At 31.0% G+C, this 18,634-nt stretch overlaps 1 protein-coding gene across 1 annotated transcript; it reads left to right on the forward strand.

Moving 5' to 3' along the window:
* The first annotated feature begins 3,288 nt into the window (after positions 1–3,288).
* On the forward strand, positions 3,289–9,135 carry LOC100783504 (receptor-like protein 4). Its single transcript, XM_003555405.5, has 8 exons — positions 3,289–4,580; positions 4,666–4,816; positions 5,377–5,448; positions 5,899–5,967; positions 6,425–6,493; positions 7,043–7,120; positions 7,490–7,695; positions 8,516–9,135. Exons 1-8 carry the CDS (start codon positions 3,452–3,454, stop codon positions 8,620–8,622), a joined length of 1,881 nt encoding a protein of 626 aa, XP_003555453.1. The 5' UTR covers positions 3,289–3,451; the 3' UTR covers positions 8,623–9,135.
* Positions 9,136–18,634: the final 9,499 nt, after the last annotated feature.

Below are 18,634 nucleotides of genomic sequence, written 5' to 3' on the forward strand. Positions count from 1 at the left end.
AAATTCCAAAGTTTGAAGTTCACACTTGACACTACATAACATTTTCGCCAAAAGAGGAAAGAAATTTATCAACAAGTTGTCATGTTAGTAAGTTAGGAGAAAGCATGGTGATCTGATCGTCATTAAATTTCCTTTTCCAGGTCTTTGCACAAAAAAGCTCATTACTAGTAGGACGAACTTTGCTCTGGTGAAATTAATGCTGGAGAATAGAAAGACGGGCTCATAGTTTGCAGGAACCTAAGCAGAGAGATAGGAGTCAATAATTATATATGTGGCAAGTTGCAGAAATATATAGATAATTAACATATAGAAATGTTAAACACCTCGGTTGCAACATCCCGAGGCGGATGTTTGAATTCCATGTTGTCTGGGGTAATTGAGTCACATTCCACCACCACAGCATAGTAGTACCTGGAAACAAGAGAAGAGATGTGCATATCACATGAGAATTGAAGCCAAAATGTGAGTTGCAAATTGATGATTGTTTTGTTTACCGCATCTTGCTCAATTCATATACACGGAGTTTCTCATTGTTGTCGTCATCATTTTCATTGTCAGATAGACCAGGAAATCCATGAAGTTCTTCTTCCTCTTTGATCCGTTGGATAGACAGTTACGAATTTGACGAGTCCATCCATTAGATAGGACAAATGAACTCAATGCTTTAAACAAGTCAACACATTTTACCCAAACCAAATATGAAAACAAACAATGATTTCATCTAATACACAAGGTAGTAAATTAAATGTATTAGAGTTTAAATGCGCATGCACAATAGCTTGATACGTCAAGTCTATGAGTTACTTTGTCAATGACATGTATTTTTGGATCCTATTATGAATTGATCACCTCACTCCAACTCAGCTGCTACCTCATAAACAAATACGCATTCCAATTAATTTGGAAGGGAAGAAGAACCCACTGCCACGCGCCGCTATGCCTGAAAATAGATCATTCTGCTAACCTATATCGGGCCTCAAAAAATGCATCAGGTCCTATGTCGTAATAATCTAACAAGCTCATCCATTTTAAAAAATTATAGATAAATATTTATTGCTAATATTCTTATTATATTATATTTTTTATAATACATTAAAATTTTATATTTATTTATCTTTTTTAAATGTTAATCATGTTAATTTACGTAAAAACTTATAATTAAATTTATTGAAAATAATTTTATCTTATTTAAATATCTTGTGAAATAGATTTTTAAATAAGTTACTACCAGTGTTTTATTAAACCTTAAAAATATGTTAGCTTTAAATTATCACAACTGGATTCTTAAATAAACTTGGAGATAGAACAAACTTTTATATAAATCAAGTACAAATCCTTAAAAAATCTTGGATGAACAAGTCAAACTCATTACATATACTCTTAACTTAAGTCAAACCCTAACAAAGCGAAAATCTACTCACCCTGTTTCTACCCTACGACTCACTCTTTACTCTTTAGGTTTGGCCTCTTTCATCAATCATCTCTTCCCTTTCCCTATTTAAAATATTTGTAATAATTTTATTTCAGTTATTAACATATAATTTTTTTTATCAACAAATGTTAATTAATAATTTGTTACTAAGGGATCTATACGTCCCTTCTTTCTTCCTCTAACGTATTTTTTGCATTTCCTTATGAACCAAGTTGACATCTTTTCTGTTGGGCGAAAAAAGATTTTCTCTTATCCCTTCACTCCAAAATCTTGAGTAGTATTTCTACTTTTGATTCACAGTACGAACCTGAAGGGTGACTGAGTATTCTGTTGCCGTTGATTTGGGAAAAGGAAAAACCAAAAAAAAAAAAAGAAGACAAAGTTAGAATTGAGGGTTAGATTTGGACCCTTTGGTCAGTTTAGTGAATTTAATTAATAAAACGGTGCATTTTGATTAATATATCTCAGTCACTCCTTTAAATCCTAACGTACACAATAGTTAAACTAGCCACCTCTAGTTTTTGCCAATTTGAGAGGATCCGTGTCCAATTTTAATGTAGTAACACAATTTTAGTCAAACAATTTAGAATTTCTGCACATTAACAAAAATATCATTTTTCAAGTGATATCGGATATTTTATGTCGTACATGCCACACCTACCCCTTGGCTAAATGGTGGTTGTGTTATTTAGATGCAGGTGGTGGTGGGCCCACTATCATGGTAGTGGACACCACGTCTTTTGCCGCAATAAAAGTAACACTTCGCAACTCATAAGTCATAAGCCACTACCGACCCACTCAGATATAGTACACATTGCTACTAATATAAAAAGCAGAAATTGACCATTTTGATTAACTAACTAATTAACAAAATTAGATGTAATTATTAAAATATTCTTCGTAATAGTATTATTATTATTATTTTAATTAGAATTAAGGATTTCTTTAGTAACTTATAATTACTGACTTTTGATTTAAATCTTTATTACTCCAATTATTCAACTAAAAAAATCAATTTTAATTAAAAATAACAAAATGTATTATAAGAACTGTATCTACATTTTATTCAGAACTAATGTGAATACAGTACAAATAGGGAATAAGCAAAAAGTTAAGCATGTTTCACATAAACTGATGAAACTATTCCTATTTTTCGATTTTTCTTGGTCAATGAAAAGCTTTGGCACATTAGAATGAATTAATTTACTGATTTGATAAAGGACATTTTTTTAATATAGTTTAAAAATGTCCATATTAATACTTGTTTCCATTCATAATTCTTGTACGAGTTTAATTTGATGACAAACAAATTTAGTCGCTTATGATTTAGCTAGGACGTTTCAGTTGTACGCTAGTCTTCAATTTTTTCATTATGCTTCTCCTTGTATTGAATTTATTATTCTGAATGAAATGATATCAACTTTCCTCGTAAAAAAAAAATAAAATTGGCTATACTAATAATTGTTCCGAAGCTTTCTTGTACTATAAAGAGGTCTCTCACAAACTTAACTTCGTCCACGTACTGTGTTGCTATCAATTAATGTCATCAATGGCTCAAATGTTGATATTAACTATGGCTATAAGTTATATTCACTCTTTTATAATTAATAATTTGATATATAAGGTAAGTTTTATCAATATCTGTTAATTATAAATTCATGATTAAGCATCATAAAAATTATTCACATGAAATTTGCATGACATATGCTTTATTAATAAACATAAAAAACAATATTATATTTTATTATAATCCTCTTAATATAAAAAAATGGTCATAAAATTTAGAATTATTATTTGCTTAGGTAATTTATTGAGCATCACGTCAGAGTGTAGATGGGCATGAGAAATAAATAACGGTCATGTGGTATATGCAGCAGAAACGAAAGACGGTTTATTTTGGCACGAAAAATGAATTTTGAATTGACAGAGATGACAAGGACGTACCTATTCTCCCGCTAATCTCGGCATTTGATGAGTATTATTATGTCCAGAATGGCACTCTGACTGAAACAAACAAGCATGACTCGAGCCTACTCTTTCCTCGTCTCTTTGGTGTTCATCACTATGACCCCTTCAACACCGCAGGTGGAAGCCTTCTCCTACCACATCAACTGCGGTGCTTCCACCGACTCCACCGACTCCTTCAACACCACCTGGCTCTCCGACCGCTTCTTCTCCGCCGGCTCCTCCGCTCTCGTCTCCGAGCCTCTCCATTTCCCTCTCCCCTCCGAGAAAACCCTCCGCTTCTTCCCTCCCTCCTCCTCCGGCAAGAGAAACTGCTACACCTTCCCTTCTCTCCCTTCCCCCTCCCGCTACCTCCTCCGCACATTCACCGTCTACGACAACTACGACGCCAAGTCCCGCCCTCCCTCCTTCGACGTCTCTCTCTCCTCCACCGTCCTCTTCAGCTGGCGCTCCCCCTGGCCGGAGTCCACCGCCCGCAATGGCGCCTACTCCGACCTCTTCGCCTCCCTCCCCAACACCTCCTCCCTCGATCTCTGCTTCTACGGCTTCGCCACCGATTCCCCTCTCGTCTCCTCCATTGAACTCGTCCAAGTCCACCCCGCCGCCTACACCAACTCCAACAACCTCATTCTCGTTAACTACGGCCGCATTTCCTGCGGCGCTGCCGCCAAACCCTGGGGCGCCGGCTTCACCAACCACACCGACCGCTTCTCCCGCTCCTGGCAGCCGGACTACGACTTCCGAACAATACCGGAAGATCGCGACGAGGTCCGCTCTCTCTCGACGGATAACTCAATCTCCGGCGCCGACGAGGCGCCTAATTACTTCCCGATGAAGTTGTATCAGTCCGCGGTGACCACGGAGGGGCCGCTGGGGTACGAATTGAGTGTGGACGCGAAATTGGACTATACGGTGTGGCTGCACTTCGCGGAGATCGATTCCAGCGTCAACAAAGCAGGGGAGAGGGTCTTCGATATCTTCATCAACGACGACAACGTCACCAGGCTTGACATATACAACCACGTCGGTGCTTTCGCCGCGTTGACTTTGAATTTCACCGTCAAGAACTTGAGCGATAACGTCTTGACACTCAAGCTCGTGCCAGCTGTTGGGGCTCCTCTCATTTGTGCCATCGAGAATTACGCCTTGGTCCCTGTTGACCCTTCCACTCTCCCTCTCCAAGGTCTCATTCTCGCTCTCTCTAATTTTGTTTCATTCGTACCAATTTGAAAACGTAATCAGTTGTGTGAATTCTAATGTGTTTGTAGTGAGTGCAATGAAGGCGTTGAAAGAGTCGCTGCGTGTTCCTGATAGAATGGGTTGGAATGGTGATCCCTGTGCTCCTACTAATTGGGATGCTTGGGAGGGGGTTACTTGCCGCATGACTAATGATAAAACTGCTCATGTCATAAGTCAGATGTAATGTAACTGTTCTTTCCACTCTTCTGTTTTTCTGCGTTGTGTTTGGATAAAGTATTAAAGTTATATCTACAAGCAATTATTATAGGAGAAGAAATTAACAAAGTAAAATGAATTGAGTTTCACCTATAGAGTTAAAATCAACTTACGCATTTCAGTCTTTGGATAAGTTAAATGAGAGCTTCTATAAAAGTTAAATTGGTTTTAATAACTTATGGAAGAAGCTGAATTCATGTTAACTTGTTTTTTTTTGTTTCTTCTTTACAAGGGCATATTGCTTTATGCCTTTATCCAAACAAGAACAAGGCCTTACTTTGCTAATTGGTTTTAGGGTCTTGCTAACCAAATGCCCTAAGGGCATTAATTAAAGAACTAAAAGGGAAATGTATTTATTGTGTAAATTATAGGAGAGCGTAAAAAATATCATGGGCAGTGCACTTTTCCACCTCCTAATAAAAATATTTCTATTTTAAGTTCCTTAATCAATGTCCTTAGGATATTGGTTAGCATTTGCCTTGGTTTTATGCAAGAATGAGTCTTGATGCCTGTTTTTGTTTCAGAGATCTTGGCAGTCAAGGCTTGAAAGGGTTCATAAGTGACCAGATTAGTCTTTTGTCCGACTTGGTAAGCCTGTAAGTATCAGCTGCCAAATCATTGTCTCTTCTAACTTAAACCACTCAATGATCAGCTTTGTACTTTCTACATAGCTTATTCTTTTTCATTTTGGTGGCTATACAGCATTTTATGTTCTGATATGTTAAACCATCTAGATAGAATCATGTTGTAGTGTAGGCGGCACCTGTTCTGCATTCTACCCCATGAATGAACACTATGGCCTCTGCAAGTGCAAGAATTTCAATATTTCATACTTAGGCTATTTTTAAATTTGTTGTTTGTCCTTGATATTGGCATTGGATTTCCTTACAAATTCTAGTGCAGGACTCAGTCTTATACCACATTCTTTTTTAATAATTAAGTGTTGCTCTCTATTTGAATGTAGGCGACAATTTTGTATTCCTAGATTATTGCTTCTCATGTTCATATTGGTTTCCATTGTTGGTAACTTCTCTTTAATTTTACAGGAATTTGAGTTCTAATTCCTTGGGAGGGGAAATACCACCGGGACTAGGTCAAAAATCCCTGATACAAGTGTAAGATCAGATATTGTATCTGTTAGTTACAAATTCTCACAGACTTGTGCTGTTTTTCGATGTTATCCACATGTTTTTATATTATTTCCTCATCAATTTTCAGTATCTTTATCCATTTAAAAGTCAAATACTTTTATCATCATATACTGAATACGGTATATAGTTAGACTCTATATGTTTCTCTTGCACGATGCTTTGATAGATTAAAAGGCATGCCATTTAAAATTCTGAAGTCATTTGTAATAATATTATGATGCATCCATACCACCTATATTGAAAGTAACTAAACCATGAAATGTGGCTCAATTAGTAAACCAAACTCTTGTGGGCTGACTTCACCTACAGTGCAAGGGTTCAAAACTCACTAGAAGAATCTTGTTATTACCGAACAGAAAATCTAAATTATTTATTTGAAAATTGAAATTCTATTTATTTTTCTATGTAATGTTTTCTGTAGGGATTTATCCAACAATCAGTTAATGGGATTCATACCTGATAGTTTGGCATCTTCGAATTTGAAGCTTGTGTAAGTATCCAGTATCCAGTGAATTAATTAATATGTCTGTCTTTAACTTGCATAGTGTCGTGACAAAAAGTAGGTTCTATAATCCTCGTTATTTTCTTTTGCTGTTTCAGTGTTTTGCAAGTGGTATGGTCCTTCCTCTAGTTTTAGCACTTATTCAAGTTATTTTCTCTCAAGTTAAATATCCTTTTCTGTCAGAAATGGGGATGCTAAAATGCTGGGGGCTTTTATGAAAAATGTCAGTATTGTTATGAAGTCCTGTAATTTGATTTCAAATAATCTTTCCTAGCCAATTTGTTTTCTTTATTAAATTCCTAAAATCGTGTTGTTGTCACTATATTTTTCCTTTATATTCTGTTCTTTCATTCGTCAATTTGGCATCTAAATGCTCACTTAGTCACTTCAACAGCCTAATTTTCCTTTATGTTTAGGACGGTAACGATAGGCAACACTTGACCTCTAGTGCAGTTTTAACTGGGTGTCCCTTTTATTCTCTGGACAAGTTATACTACATACTTCTGTTTGTTTTTCTAATCTATTCAATCTTGCCAGGCTATTGAATGGTAATTTATTGGAAGGACGAGTTCCAGAGCAACTTTATTCGGTTGGTGTGCATGGTGGAGCTATTGAGTATGTCATTTTACTCTTCTAGCTCTACTCTATCATCTGGTTCTGCATAATGGTTTGTTCAGATTGAAATGTTGGATAACTTAGCTTGTATATATAATACTCCCTAATCCCTATTTGGCTTATTTTTGTCTCTTGTGTGTGAGAACCTAAATTTAACTCTCACACAAGGCACATCCAGACTCATGAAATGTCAATCATCTCAATCCTCATCAGCTTTGAATGCTAGACACACTAAAATTAGTTGTTATCTAATTAACTTGCTATGGTAGCAATACAAAAAGAAATTTTGTGTGATACATTATAACAATTATATAATCGAATTAGAAATAATCTATTTTCTATATTCAATTTGATTTGTTCTTTTTTCAGTCTCTCTGGCAACAAGGGATTGTGCGGCGTACCATCTCTTCCATCATGTCCTATGTTTTGGGAGCATGGTAGATTATCCACTCGGGGTAAAATTGCAATAGCCTTGTCATGTCTCTTTGTTTTCTGTGTGGTACTGCTGGTGGCATATATCTACATCAGGAGGAAAAGGAACGATTATGATTTCGCTCTGCCTCATGAACTAATGTGTAAGTATGATTTCAATGAGATTGTGTGCTTGTCGTGTATTTTTTATCTATAATATTCCTGGCAACGTGTATTGACTTTCTGGGGCTAACGTAAATTAATGTTGTTTGATTTGCTTTCTCGGAGTACTAGTTGCTCTTCTCTGTTATTCTTGAACTCCATAAAAATATACTACTTTATACACATAAGATTTGATTACTGATAAAAAAAAAATAGGATATGATTTTTGTGCAGTATTTATATTACTTTTTCTTCTACTGGGAAACGCTTACTGGTTGAAATTTCAATCATATCTAACTGCCCCTGTCATGAACATTGAATAAACCTGATTTTACTTCGGTTGTCATGTGTATGTGTATTATTCAAATCTTCACCATATGTTCATTTTTTTTTCCGAAGGTTGCAAAATAACTTGTTAGTCCACGTACAAGTTCAATAGGAATTTGGAAACATGAGTTAAAATTGGAATCGATGTACCATATCTTTATTGATCATTATTTTTTCTCTCTCTATGAATAACTTCAATTTTACATCTCAAATTGGGGTTGGGTCAAATGAACTAAAGAAGTAGAAGCCAAGCAAAGCTTTTTTAGTGGCCTTGTTCATATATAGCAGCTGCCATAATATGTTTTGTCTTTTCATAGAAATGGATCCTCTCACTGAATTTCCCAACCAGCAAGTGTTTAATTTGAGCTGCTTATTCCACTAAATGATAGGATATTCGGTTTTATATGAATTTTAAAATTAAAAGGTCATGTTCGGACTTTGATGAATATTTAAATCCTATGCTAATTGTCGATTATTTTGTGGCTTCTTTTGCAGCATTAGCTGCCAAGAGAAATCGCTATCAGAGGCAGAAATCATTGATGCTTCTTGAGCTGGAGAGTCAGCATGCCAAGGGATTGCCTTCACCTTTTACTCCACAATAACTGTTTATTTTTTAATAGAAATGGAAGATTGAATTTTATAGGTTTAGGCTAAACATGCAAAATTATTGCTTAGAGAAAGTAATAGAATGTTACAGGCTTGCAGCACCCGGCTCGGCCATGAGGCAAGGCCGCACTAGAATGAAAGAAAAAAAATGGTTTATGGGGTGCGGGTCTGCTTTTCTTCTACAACTTTGTCATGTCGAGGATTCTGCAGGATACTTATTGCCATGCACTGTGACAATAGTTTCCTGAATCATCATAAAAAGGAATATACCTGGTTGTATCACTAGCCATCTTTTGACGAATATACCTGATAGGAATAACCCCATCAATGTATACAATTTGAGCCACAACTTAGTGTCCAGTTGTTCTTGTTACATCAATTCTGCTTGGTTCATACATAACCTTTATACTGATTCATATAGCCAAACATCAGCGAGTTTTATTGTACAATGTACCGTCGAATCTTTTCCATTCATTTACCAAGTAAAGCATGATACAGATATTTTCGTACCTTTCGTCACATAAATACTTCTATTTTATTTGTTCGCTTTACCTTAAACTACAATTTAGAATTGCTGGCAATATTGCTCTGTTAATCTGCAACCTTAGTCGATTTCTGCCCTGTAAAGGTCTAACAAACACACCCTTTTATAGATTTTTTTTTTTTGCTTTTGATTGTTAAGGGGGGAAAAAGGACTACGGCTATTTTTCGGTTACTCAATTGTCTTCATGCTTCATCATTGTTGTCCTTCGTAAATCATGTTGATTCTTCTGAAAGCTTTTGACTAGTAAAAACTTGTTACTTACAAAGAAGAGAACTGGATCCGCCGGGCTACTTAATTAAAAAGTTTTTTCTTCAAACTTAGATTTAATTCTTCTAAAGTGTTAAATCACTTATATTTTAAACAAAAAAAAAAAACTTGTAAACACCTCATTTTCTTCCTCGAATTCCCAAGGAATAAATGCAATATTTGATGGTTGGCTCAATTATCATTTTTTTTATTAAAAAAAATGTCCTTCCTTTGGGCCATTCATCCGACAAAAGCCCCCTTAAGAAATGAATGATAAGTTGTGTGTGTCTAAGTTGTCGGACAGATTGTTAATACTGTAATTAATTTGTATTGTGTGTAGGCTGTATATCATAATACTCTTGCATGTTTGACTAACGAGATAATGTCATGTTGCAAATTATATTAGATATTATATAAATGATAATAAATCTCATTATAATTGTGGGCCTTTGAGCTTTCCTTGAATGGACCACGTACTTACTATCCAGCCCATGCTTCAGTTTTTGTTTTGTTTTGGGCTGTCTTGATTTGTCTCAGTTGGCCCTTTCATCGGCTAATTCTCTCGACCATCACCAACTCACAATACAAATTCCGTAATTTAATGGTTATCAGATGTGAATCACCCGACTATTCCGGAACGCTTTGTTTTACTGCAATGATCCAATAATGCCTTATCTGTAATAAACATCTAAAGTCACAAATTTGTGTTTCTGGTATGTTTGATTGCAATGCTAAACTATTTATCATCTAAATTTTCTAGCGCTCAAAACATGAATCGAAATCATAAACATTAGTTGCAGCATATTTGGTAATACAGTAATTTGCACTCACCATGATTCTCCAATTGTTTTTGTGTTGATTTCATCATAATTTTATAGTGAATGGGAACTTTTATGGCCAATCCAAATACACTATCATCATGTTTGGTTTGGCTGTGGCTGCACCAAAATTGGGTAAAAAAACATGAAACTATCAACAACGAACCGAATGACTTTTTTTGGAATAGGACAAATATATCCTTTGTTGGAAGCAGGCAATCATGTTTAAATCGATAGTAAAATTATTATAGATTACAAAGTTCACTTCTGAATATAAATATTTAGTAACTTTAGATACCATATTTCATAATGTGAGACTAAACCCAATTATTTTTTAACCCACCTCTGTACCAAACATACAATATAAAACTTTGAACACTGTCCAAGAGTTGCGATACATGGGAAACTAAATGTGCGTGTTTTGAAATCGCTATTTGACCTTCTTTGCGTAAGTAGTTTGGTAGTTGGTAATAGCATTCCACCGAGTTTATCGTACGTGTACCTAAAAGCGTATGTACAACGACATTTGGAAGTTACAATACAAATTAGATACAAGAATTTTAATTAAGTATTCATCAACTTTTGGTCAGGCCCAATATCAAGATTCAAGTCACTAACACAAATGTGAAAATTGACTTTAACAAACGTTCAAGGAATGCTTTGACTGAAAAGATGGATTCCAACTATGGAGTGTAAATTGATTTTTAAGATGCAATGCAATACGTTAATAGTTTGTTTATTTATATTCCTCTGTCCCAAACATGCATATTCTCTTCCAGCCATGCTTTGACTCGGAAGACGGATTCAAACTCAATAAGTGTACTACTTCATTATGTAATAAGATATGTGTTATTAAAAACCATCAAGTGTGTCAGCTAAACATAAACTTTGTAGAGCTTGTTTTGTTTTGCAACACATTGTTTTTAATGGTGTCAACATATATCAAGTACCATTGTCAAACCTAATCTTATTATATATTAGAACAATGCCAACAAATTCCTGAGCTATACATAATGTGTATCATTACGCGTTTATAACATTTTACGTCCAAGCACCGGCTTACAAAAATCTACATGTTTTATTTGAAAAGCTCTTTCTCATATGTTTTATTTGCTAAACGTGTTATTATTATTTTTTTGAAAAAAAACTATTTAATCTTTATAATCGCTCAAATTTTACCTTTTAGTGTGTCTATATATACTTATAAATTATTTTTTTAATTCTTGTACTTTTGAATGCATTACATAAATTTTATCTTATAATTCTTTTATTTTATAATGATAGAACCAAAAGTCACTCAAAAGTGTTCGTATAGAGATTAAAAGTGAATGATTTTTAAGAATATATATATATATAAGGATTGAAAGATAAAATTTATACACATATTCGGAAAATTTCCTATGGAATATTGGAATGGACTAGTGGCAACTTGAGCAATGATATGTCGACGTTTGACGGAAAAAAATAAAAGGTTTTATATTGGGTGAGTCCGTGGAAGTAGCAAACACACAACAAAGGTGTCCGACAACAATTAACTACGGTTTCCACTTGTCCAAATTTTATTTGACTTTGATTCCACGTACGAATGCGTGTCATGTCCGCAACATAATTTTAGGGTCCAATGTTACTCCACTTGTAATTTGTCTCCTCCTTGCATTGACTATTTGACTTGTTAATATAGATCTATAATTTTTACGTTTTAGTTTATATACTTACATATTATTGTTTCTTTATCAGTAAAGATTGATCTAGTTATCAATAAAGTATTAAATAAAAATAAACATATTTAATGATAAAAAATATAAAATGCATTTAAATTTACCATGTAAAAATTTTAAAATATAATAGTAAGAGTGTTTAAAATTATTCTTTTCTTTAGGACACTCTGTGTCTTAATTTTTCTTTTCTTTTTTCTAAGGTTTCTTGTGCATGATGTGCATTAAGTTCATAAGTGTGTTGTGTATTATTATATGGTCAGCATTAAGTTTAGATAAAGTAATATAAATGTTGGTAAAAAACACTGAACTGATCAAAATATTATTTTATCAACTAATTCTATAACTAAATGAAAAAAGACAATTCTTTTGAAATCAAAGACAAATTATGAATTTTTTTTAATTAAGATTCATATTCTCTACTTATATTCATTTGATATGATGTATCAGAATTTAAAATTCAATTGAGATTTAAATTGAGATTAATTATTATTAAATAATAGTAATTGAGAGAAATAAAGAAAACATAAATAAACTATTTTTAAATGTTTGTTTTATATAATTAAATTTAATTATAAATAAATATTTTTAAATATATAATTTTAATGATAATTAAAATATAATAAGTAAATATATTTGAATATATAAATTATATTTTTAATTTATAATAAATAATTTAAATTATTATATAATAGTTTTTAAAATATTGATAAATTCATTTATAAAAAACTACTATCTCATATATCCTGAATTAGGTGATAGTTTATTTTATACTATAATTTTTTTTATAAAAAAAAAAAAACGAAGGTTGTATTTTGCACTATATATAATAGGATTTACAATTGATTTATTATGACATGTACATAAAATAATTAAAGCAATAGTGTAGTTTGGTAATATATATATATATATGGCTTAAATGTAATTTTAGTCCCTCTATTTTATTTAATTCACAATTTTGATTCCTCTATTTTAAAATTGAGATATTTGGTTTTTTATTTTTTTTAAAAAAATTCATAATTTTTATCCTCCTATTTGAAAATACAAATATTTGGTCTCTATATTCTAAAAAAATACAATTTTAATTTCCATATTTTAGAAAATCTATAATTTTGATTTAATATCTAATTTTGCATACATTTCATTCCTTTTATTTCTTATTTTGTAAATAATTAAATTATTTATAGATAATACCTTAAATGAATATGTTAATTTAGGGTTTAATTGAACGAAAAGATTAAAATATTGATAAAATTGAGAATTTAATTAAAATTATAAATCTTCTAAAACAAAAAAACAAATATTTTTAATTTAAATGGAAGGATTAAAATTACACATTTTTAAAAAATAAGAGAAACAAATATATCAATTTTAAATTGAAAGAACTAAAATAAAGGATTAAATAAAATAAGAAAATCATAATTACATTTAAGTCTCTCTATATAATTTAATTAATGTAAGCTTGAAATTTACAAACGATGTATTATTCGTTAATGGAATTTTTTTTCCTGAAATTCAACAATTTAAAAACAACAGAGGCAGTACTATTATAGTAGTATCTTGCTGCATAAAAGCCTAATCTCATAATAGTACTATGATTTACGCTAAGAATTAAGATAAGTGTCAAAATAATAACTCCATTAATTAAAGGCTTAATGTGTTGCGCATTGCATAGGTCATTATGCTCGTGTTTGACCATCAATAATCTGTTTCCGCGTGGGAATAAAATCAACCAAGCAATCGTCAAAGACTTTTAGAAGGCATCCCATCTGCAATATATATTTATATCATATTTTGAAATAAAATAAATAATCGATTAATTAACACTTTATTTATTTTACTTTTTAAATTATTTCAAATTTATTTTTGGTTTGGGATGCGTCGTGTCAACGGAATTTAAAAAACACAAGTTGGAGACCGATAGAAGCAAGCAAAATCCAAATGGATAGAAATAGCCACATATTAAAATTAATAAACGCTCCTAGTTGAGGTGAGTAAGGACTTAGTTATGTTTGCTAAAATTAGATAAAAATTAGTTCAAAAGCTGAAAAATTAAATGATCGTTAAAAGATAATATGAAATTGAAAAATTAATTTATTAAATTATAAATGTTTGATAAAATAAACTATTGAAGTAGCTTAAAAGTATAAAATGATAAAAAATAATAAAATCATAATTTATTTAAAAAATATAACTAGAAAATTGAATAAATATATTAAGCATAAAAATGAAAAAAATATAAAAAATTAGAAATTAGTATTTTAAAAAATATCATTTCAAATAACATTTAAAAAAATATTATGGGATTCTCTTATTATAGGAGGGTTCACAAAAACAGAAGAAAACCAAAACCAGTGAAGTAGTAAACCATCAAAGAAGAATTCATGAAAAAAGAAAACAACTGGGCCACCGTCTTGAGCTCTCGGGTTTTTATCAACTTGCCTATATATGTGGTCCATTCCAATGCAATGCTATAAGGACTCTTCCGTACACCATGTATATGCCCAATAAACGGAACTTTGTTCTATATGCTACTAACATGGATTTCTATTCTTTTTTTTTTATCAAAATCAACGTACTATATATTTACATTACAGTGGCATGCTATGATTGAAACTGTTCCCGTGCTCATCGCATGTCTGGGTCTGGCTGTTATATATATGATTGACTACATTAATGTTTTGCACAACTCATCACATACCTATATTACCAAAACCAATACTAATTACTATAATAATAATAATAATAATAATAATGAAAAATATAAAAATCTTTCTTAATAATAGTTGAATCAATAAGTATAGGTATATATTTATTAAGCTTTTTTTCACTAGTATTATTTGAACTATATGAATAGAATTGTGAGTGATGTAAGGATAGTACGTAATGCAATTGTATAATCCAAAAAGTTAAAGAGAAAATTTATTTATATAGAGCTGGCTAGTAACAGAGCATGGCAATAATTGTCTGAATGATCTGTGTCTTAACACAATCCTAGTCATTCTAAGAAATAAGATTCTGGATAAAGAAATCATGGGACAAACAAGAGAAATGGATCATCAATATTATCGTGAGCAAAAGGAGGATTGTGCAATGGATCGATGTGCTTTTTCTTTATTCTTTTTTTTCTTCTATTTTTGTTAAAAAATATTCAGGGAAGTTGGTCGAAAAGACAAACTCAAACTGGGTAAGGACTGAGATGTGAAATTAGGTGGGGACAGATGGATGGGCAAGAATTTGTTTTTGGCTGAGAGCATGTATCTTTTAGGTTAAAAATAAAATAAAATTTAATTGGACACTAATAATAATAATAATAATAAATACCCCATCTATTATTATTTAATAACGATGATGATAATATTTATAGAAAAAATGATTAAATAAAAAAAAAACTGGTGTTTTTAAAGTCTATCCATGACTCACGGATAAACAAAAATTAAATATAAAATAATAAATTCCCTCTCCAGCTCTATTGTATAAGTTGTTTTAGGTATTTCAAAAAAATTCAAAGATAAACTCTCACATTATTTAGGTGTGAGAAGATCGTTGAGAAATTATATAGCAATGATATTTGGAATTTTTTTTAAACTCTCTTAATTAATATTTATCATTTATCTTTATCTCTTATAATAGTTTTTTTTTAATTTCTATTATTAATTTTTTTTTCTCTTAATTCTTCCATTCATTAAAGGAAAAAATTTTAATTGATTTGAAGTTTAAAGACAAATAAATAAAATCTGATTAAGAATTATTTTCATGAAAAGATTATATTCGATGATATCCTACTCAAATGATTTAATATTGATTTCAACAAATTAAACAGTTATGTTAAATTATTTAGTTTTTCTTACTAAGCATCTAATGCCATATTGAATGTCCAAGAATAATTTTCCTTACTTTAAACTTGTTAAAAAGTTAAAGGAAAGGAACTCATATATAATTCCTTACGCACGATAATGGAGAGCTAGACTCAAATAATTGGGTGCTGCCTGCTTATTTCACTACATCTCCTTCTTGTTTGGTAATTTGCAATTTCAATATATCACTGTATATCGTCCTAACAAACAACAAATAATAGAGCAGATTTTGATGAAGCTAATGTATTTATTGTAAATATTTTGAAATAGAAAGAGTTGAGTTAAGATAAGAATATAAAAAGAGAAGAGAGAGGCATGTTGAGTGGTTGTCCATGGCAGTAGCAGCTAGGGGGGATGAACTTCATCAGTAAATCAAGGTCCACAACCCTCGTGAACCCCATCATGTTGGGTAATATGAACTTCACCAACTCATGGTCCACACCCCTCCCTCATGTGGGTCCTTCCTCACATATACACAACCCACAACTCCAAGGCATGCATGCAATTCTCTACACGATAAAATTTTATAAATTTACCAAATAAGTCTTGTTTCTATAAAATATTCATGAATATATGTACCTCCTTTAGTTGTGTAACTTATTATTTTTCTCTTATTTAAATTGTACTTTTACTGCTTTAATGAGATAGTGCCCAATTTATGAGGTAATGCTATATATATATACATATATATAAATTTCTTATCCTTACCCTTTTCAAGATAAGATCATAAAAATGTTTTTATATATCTTTTTTTGTAAGATTAATTTTTATTCGGATATAGACAAAATTCTTGTGATAAAGTGACTCTTGCAGGTTTCAAATGGAAGTGTCATTTTACCTCCAGTTATATTTAATTTGAGTTTTTTTTTTTTATAGATTATATGCATCTTTTACTAGAGAGAATTTTGCTGAAGCTAAATAGAATTACTTATATTAAATTATTTCATTATTAGTACAGATTATCATCCCATATTGGGACTAACTCAGGTTTTTTGTATTTTCTTAATTACTTCTAAAACTAAAATTAAAAACCATAATGAATTAATTTAATTATTTTGCATTAAAAATTATTTTTATATATTAACTTATTTCATTATGATTTTAAAAAATATTAATTATAAAATAGCATTAATATGCTTTTAAAAACTTAATCATTATTATTATGAATAATTCTAAATCTTTTCATTTTTCTTATTTAATAAGTATTGAATGTGTTTATAATTTCAAGATATTAAATGTATTTTTTTATTTGTTATTTTCTTTATAAAATAATATAAAGTTTTTTTAACAAGATAATTAGGGGATTTGTATACAAGGAAATAACAATACTCTATAATTATTAATTAAGACGTTCTCAAAAGGGAAGTGTTAATAACATATTGGTTAAAAGTTATTAAAATATATAAAATTATGAACCAAAGTGGTTAAATAAAATGTAGAAATTACACATAATTTTGTGATATCTAATAAATTTTAATCATAATAAAAAGCGTGTTATCTCATGAGCACGGTAAATGAGGTGCATGGAATAGAAAGAAGAGAGGGAGATAAAAGAAGAAAAGAAAAAACTACACCCACCAACCTAAGTCTTTTTAAATGATATATTTACTCTAGTTTTTAATCAAACACTTACCTCTTTTGTATATTTAATGTGAGTAAGACACTTTTTATGAGTAATGATACATAAATATTTTTTAATTTTAAACACTCCATCAAAGTTTTTTTATTTTTCTCTATCTTTTATCTTCATTTTACACCATAATTCCTATTATATATATTTTTTATTCTTATTTTTATCTCTCTTTTTAAGCGTTAGATAGGTTAATGGATGTTCATCAAATTAACATTTTTCTTATTTTATTTAGTAAAGTGATTACACTCACTCTTTCCTTAATGCTATTTAGTAGAGGTGAGTGTTTCCTAGAGTAAAGAGGTGCCAATATCTAAAAAGACCTCAAGAGAAGTGCAATTCTCCTAATAAAAAAAGGATAAAAAAAAAACATTAGTAATACTTATTTTCCATCTCCTTTAAGAAGAAGGAAGAATAAAAGATGCATAAAGAGAGAAAAAAAAATCAAGCAATATTTATATTTACAATAAATAAAATGATAGATATATATATGAATACCTCTATATTTTAAATACATCATTAACACTTTCATTTCTTTTTTATCTATCCTCTTTTTCACGTCATATCATATATTATATTTATATTTTTTTTCTTCTTTTTTCACTGTCTCCGGTAGTCAAAAGTATAATTTGGGTGTTTAAACATCTTTTTCTCAATAAATATTATACATTCACTTTCTGTTTTATGATTTTATTTTTCTCTTCCATTGGCATCATATCATTTATCGAATTTGTGACTTTCTCTTTTCTTTTTTTACCCATACACTCCAAAATTAAAATAGATGAATATCACTATCCTTGTTACCTCATTTTGTCAACCGAGTTAATGATATCCCCATTATGAAATTGAATTTGTCAAGTGACACACATCTAGTGATCTTATCCCTTTCTCCTTTCTCATGGATCCTCTCTCTCTCACATACACAATGAATCTTCCTCCGTCTCAAATCGTTGACCCACCCATACACGCTCACATTTAATGAAATAATATTAAATTAGTAATCTCCCATGATGCTTAAATCATCCAAATCTCATTACACATAAAATAACACTAATTAAGTCAGGTTCCTCACATATATATATATATATATATATATATATATATATATATATATATATATATATATATATATATATATATCCTCCGGGCACAAAAAAAAACATACATATACACAGTGTCTCTCTGTCTCTCTTTTTCC

The sequence above is a fragment of the Glycine max genome, chromosome 20 (assembly GCF_000004515.6).
Source record: "Glycine max cultivar Williams 82 chromosome 20, Glycine_max_v4.0, whole genome shotgun sequence".
NCBI lineage: Eukaryota > Viridiplantae > Streptophyta > Magnoliopsida > Fabales > Fabaceae > Glycine > Glycine max.

Bases quoted from the DNA above. Each gene is read 5' to 3' on its own strand.
- LOC100783504 (XM_003555405.5), top strand. From the start codon at position 3,452: ATGACTCGAGCCTACTCTTTCCTCGTCTCTTTGGTGTTCATCACTATG. The intron at 4,817-5,376 runs GTAATGTAACTG...TTTTTGTTTCAG, and splicing joins GCTCATGTCATAAGTCAGAT to AGATCTTGGCAGTCAAGGCT. The intron at 5,968-6,424 runs GTAAGATCAGAT...TGTTTTCTGTAG, and splicing joins CAAAAATCCCTGATACAAGT to GGATTTATCCAACAATCAGT.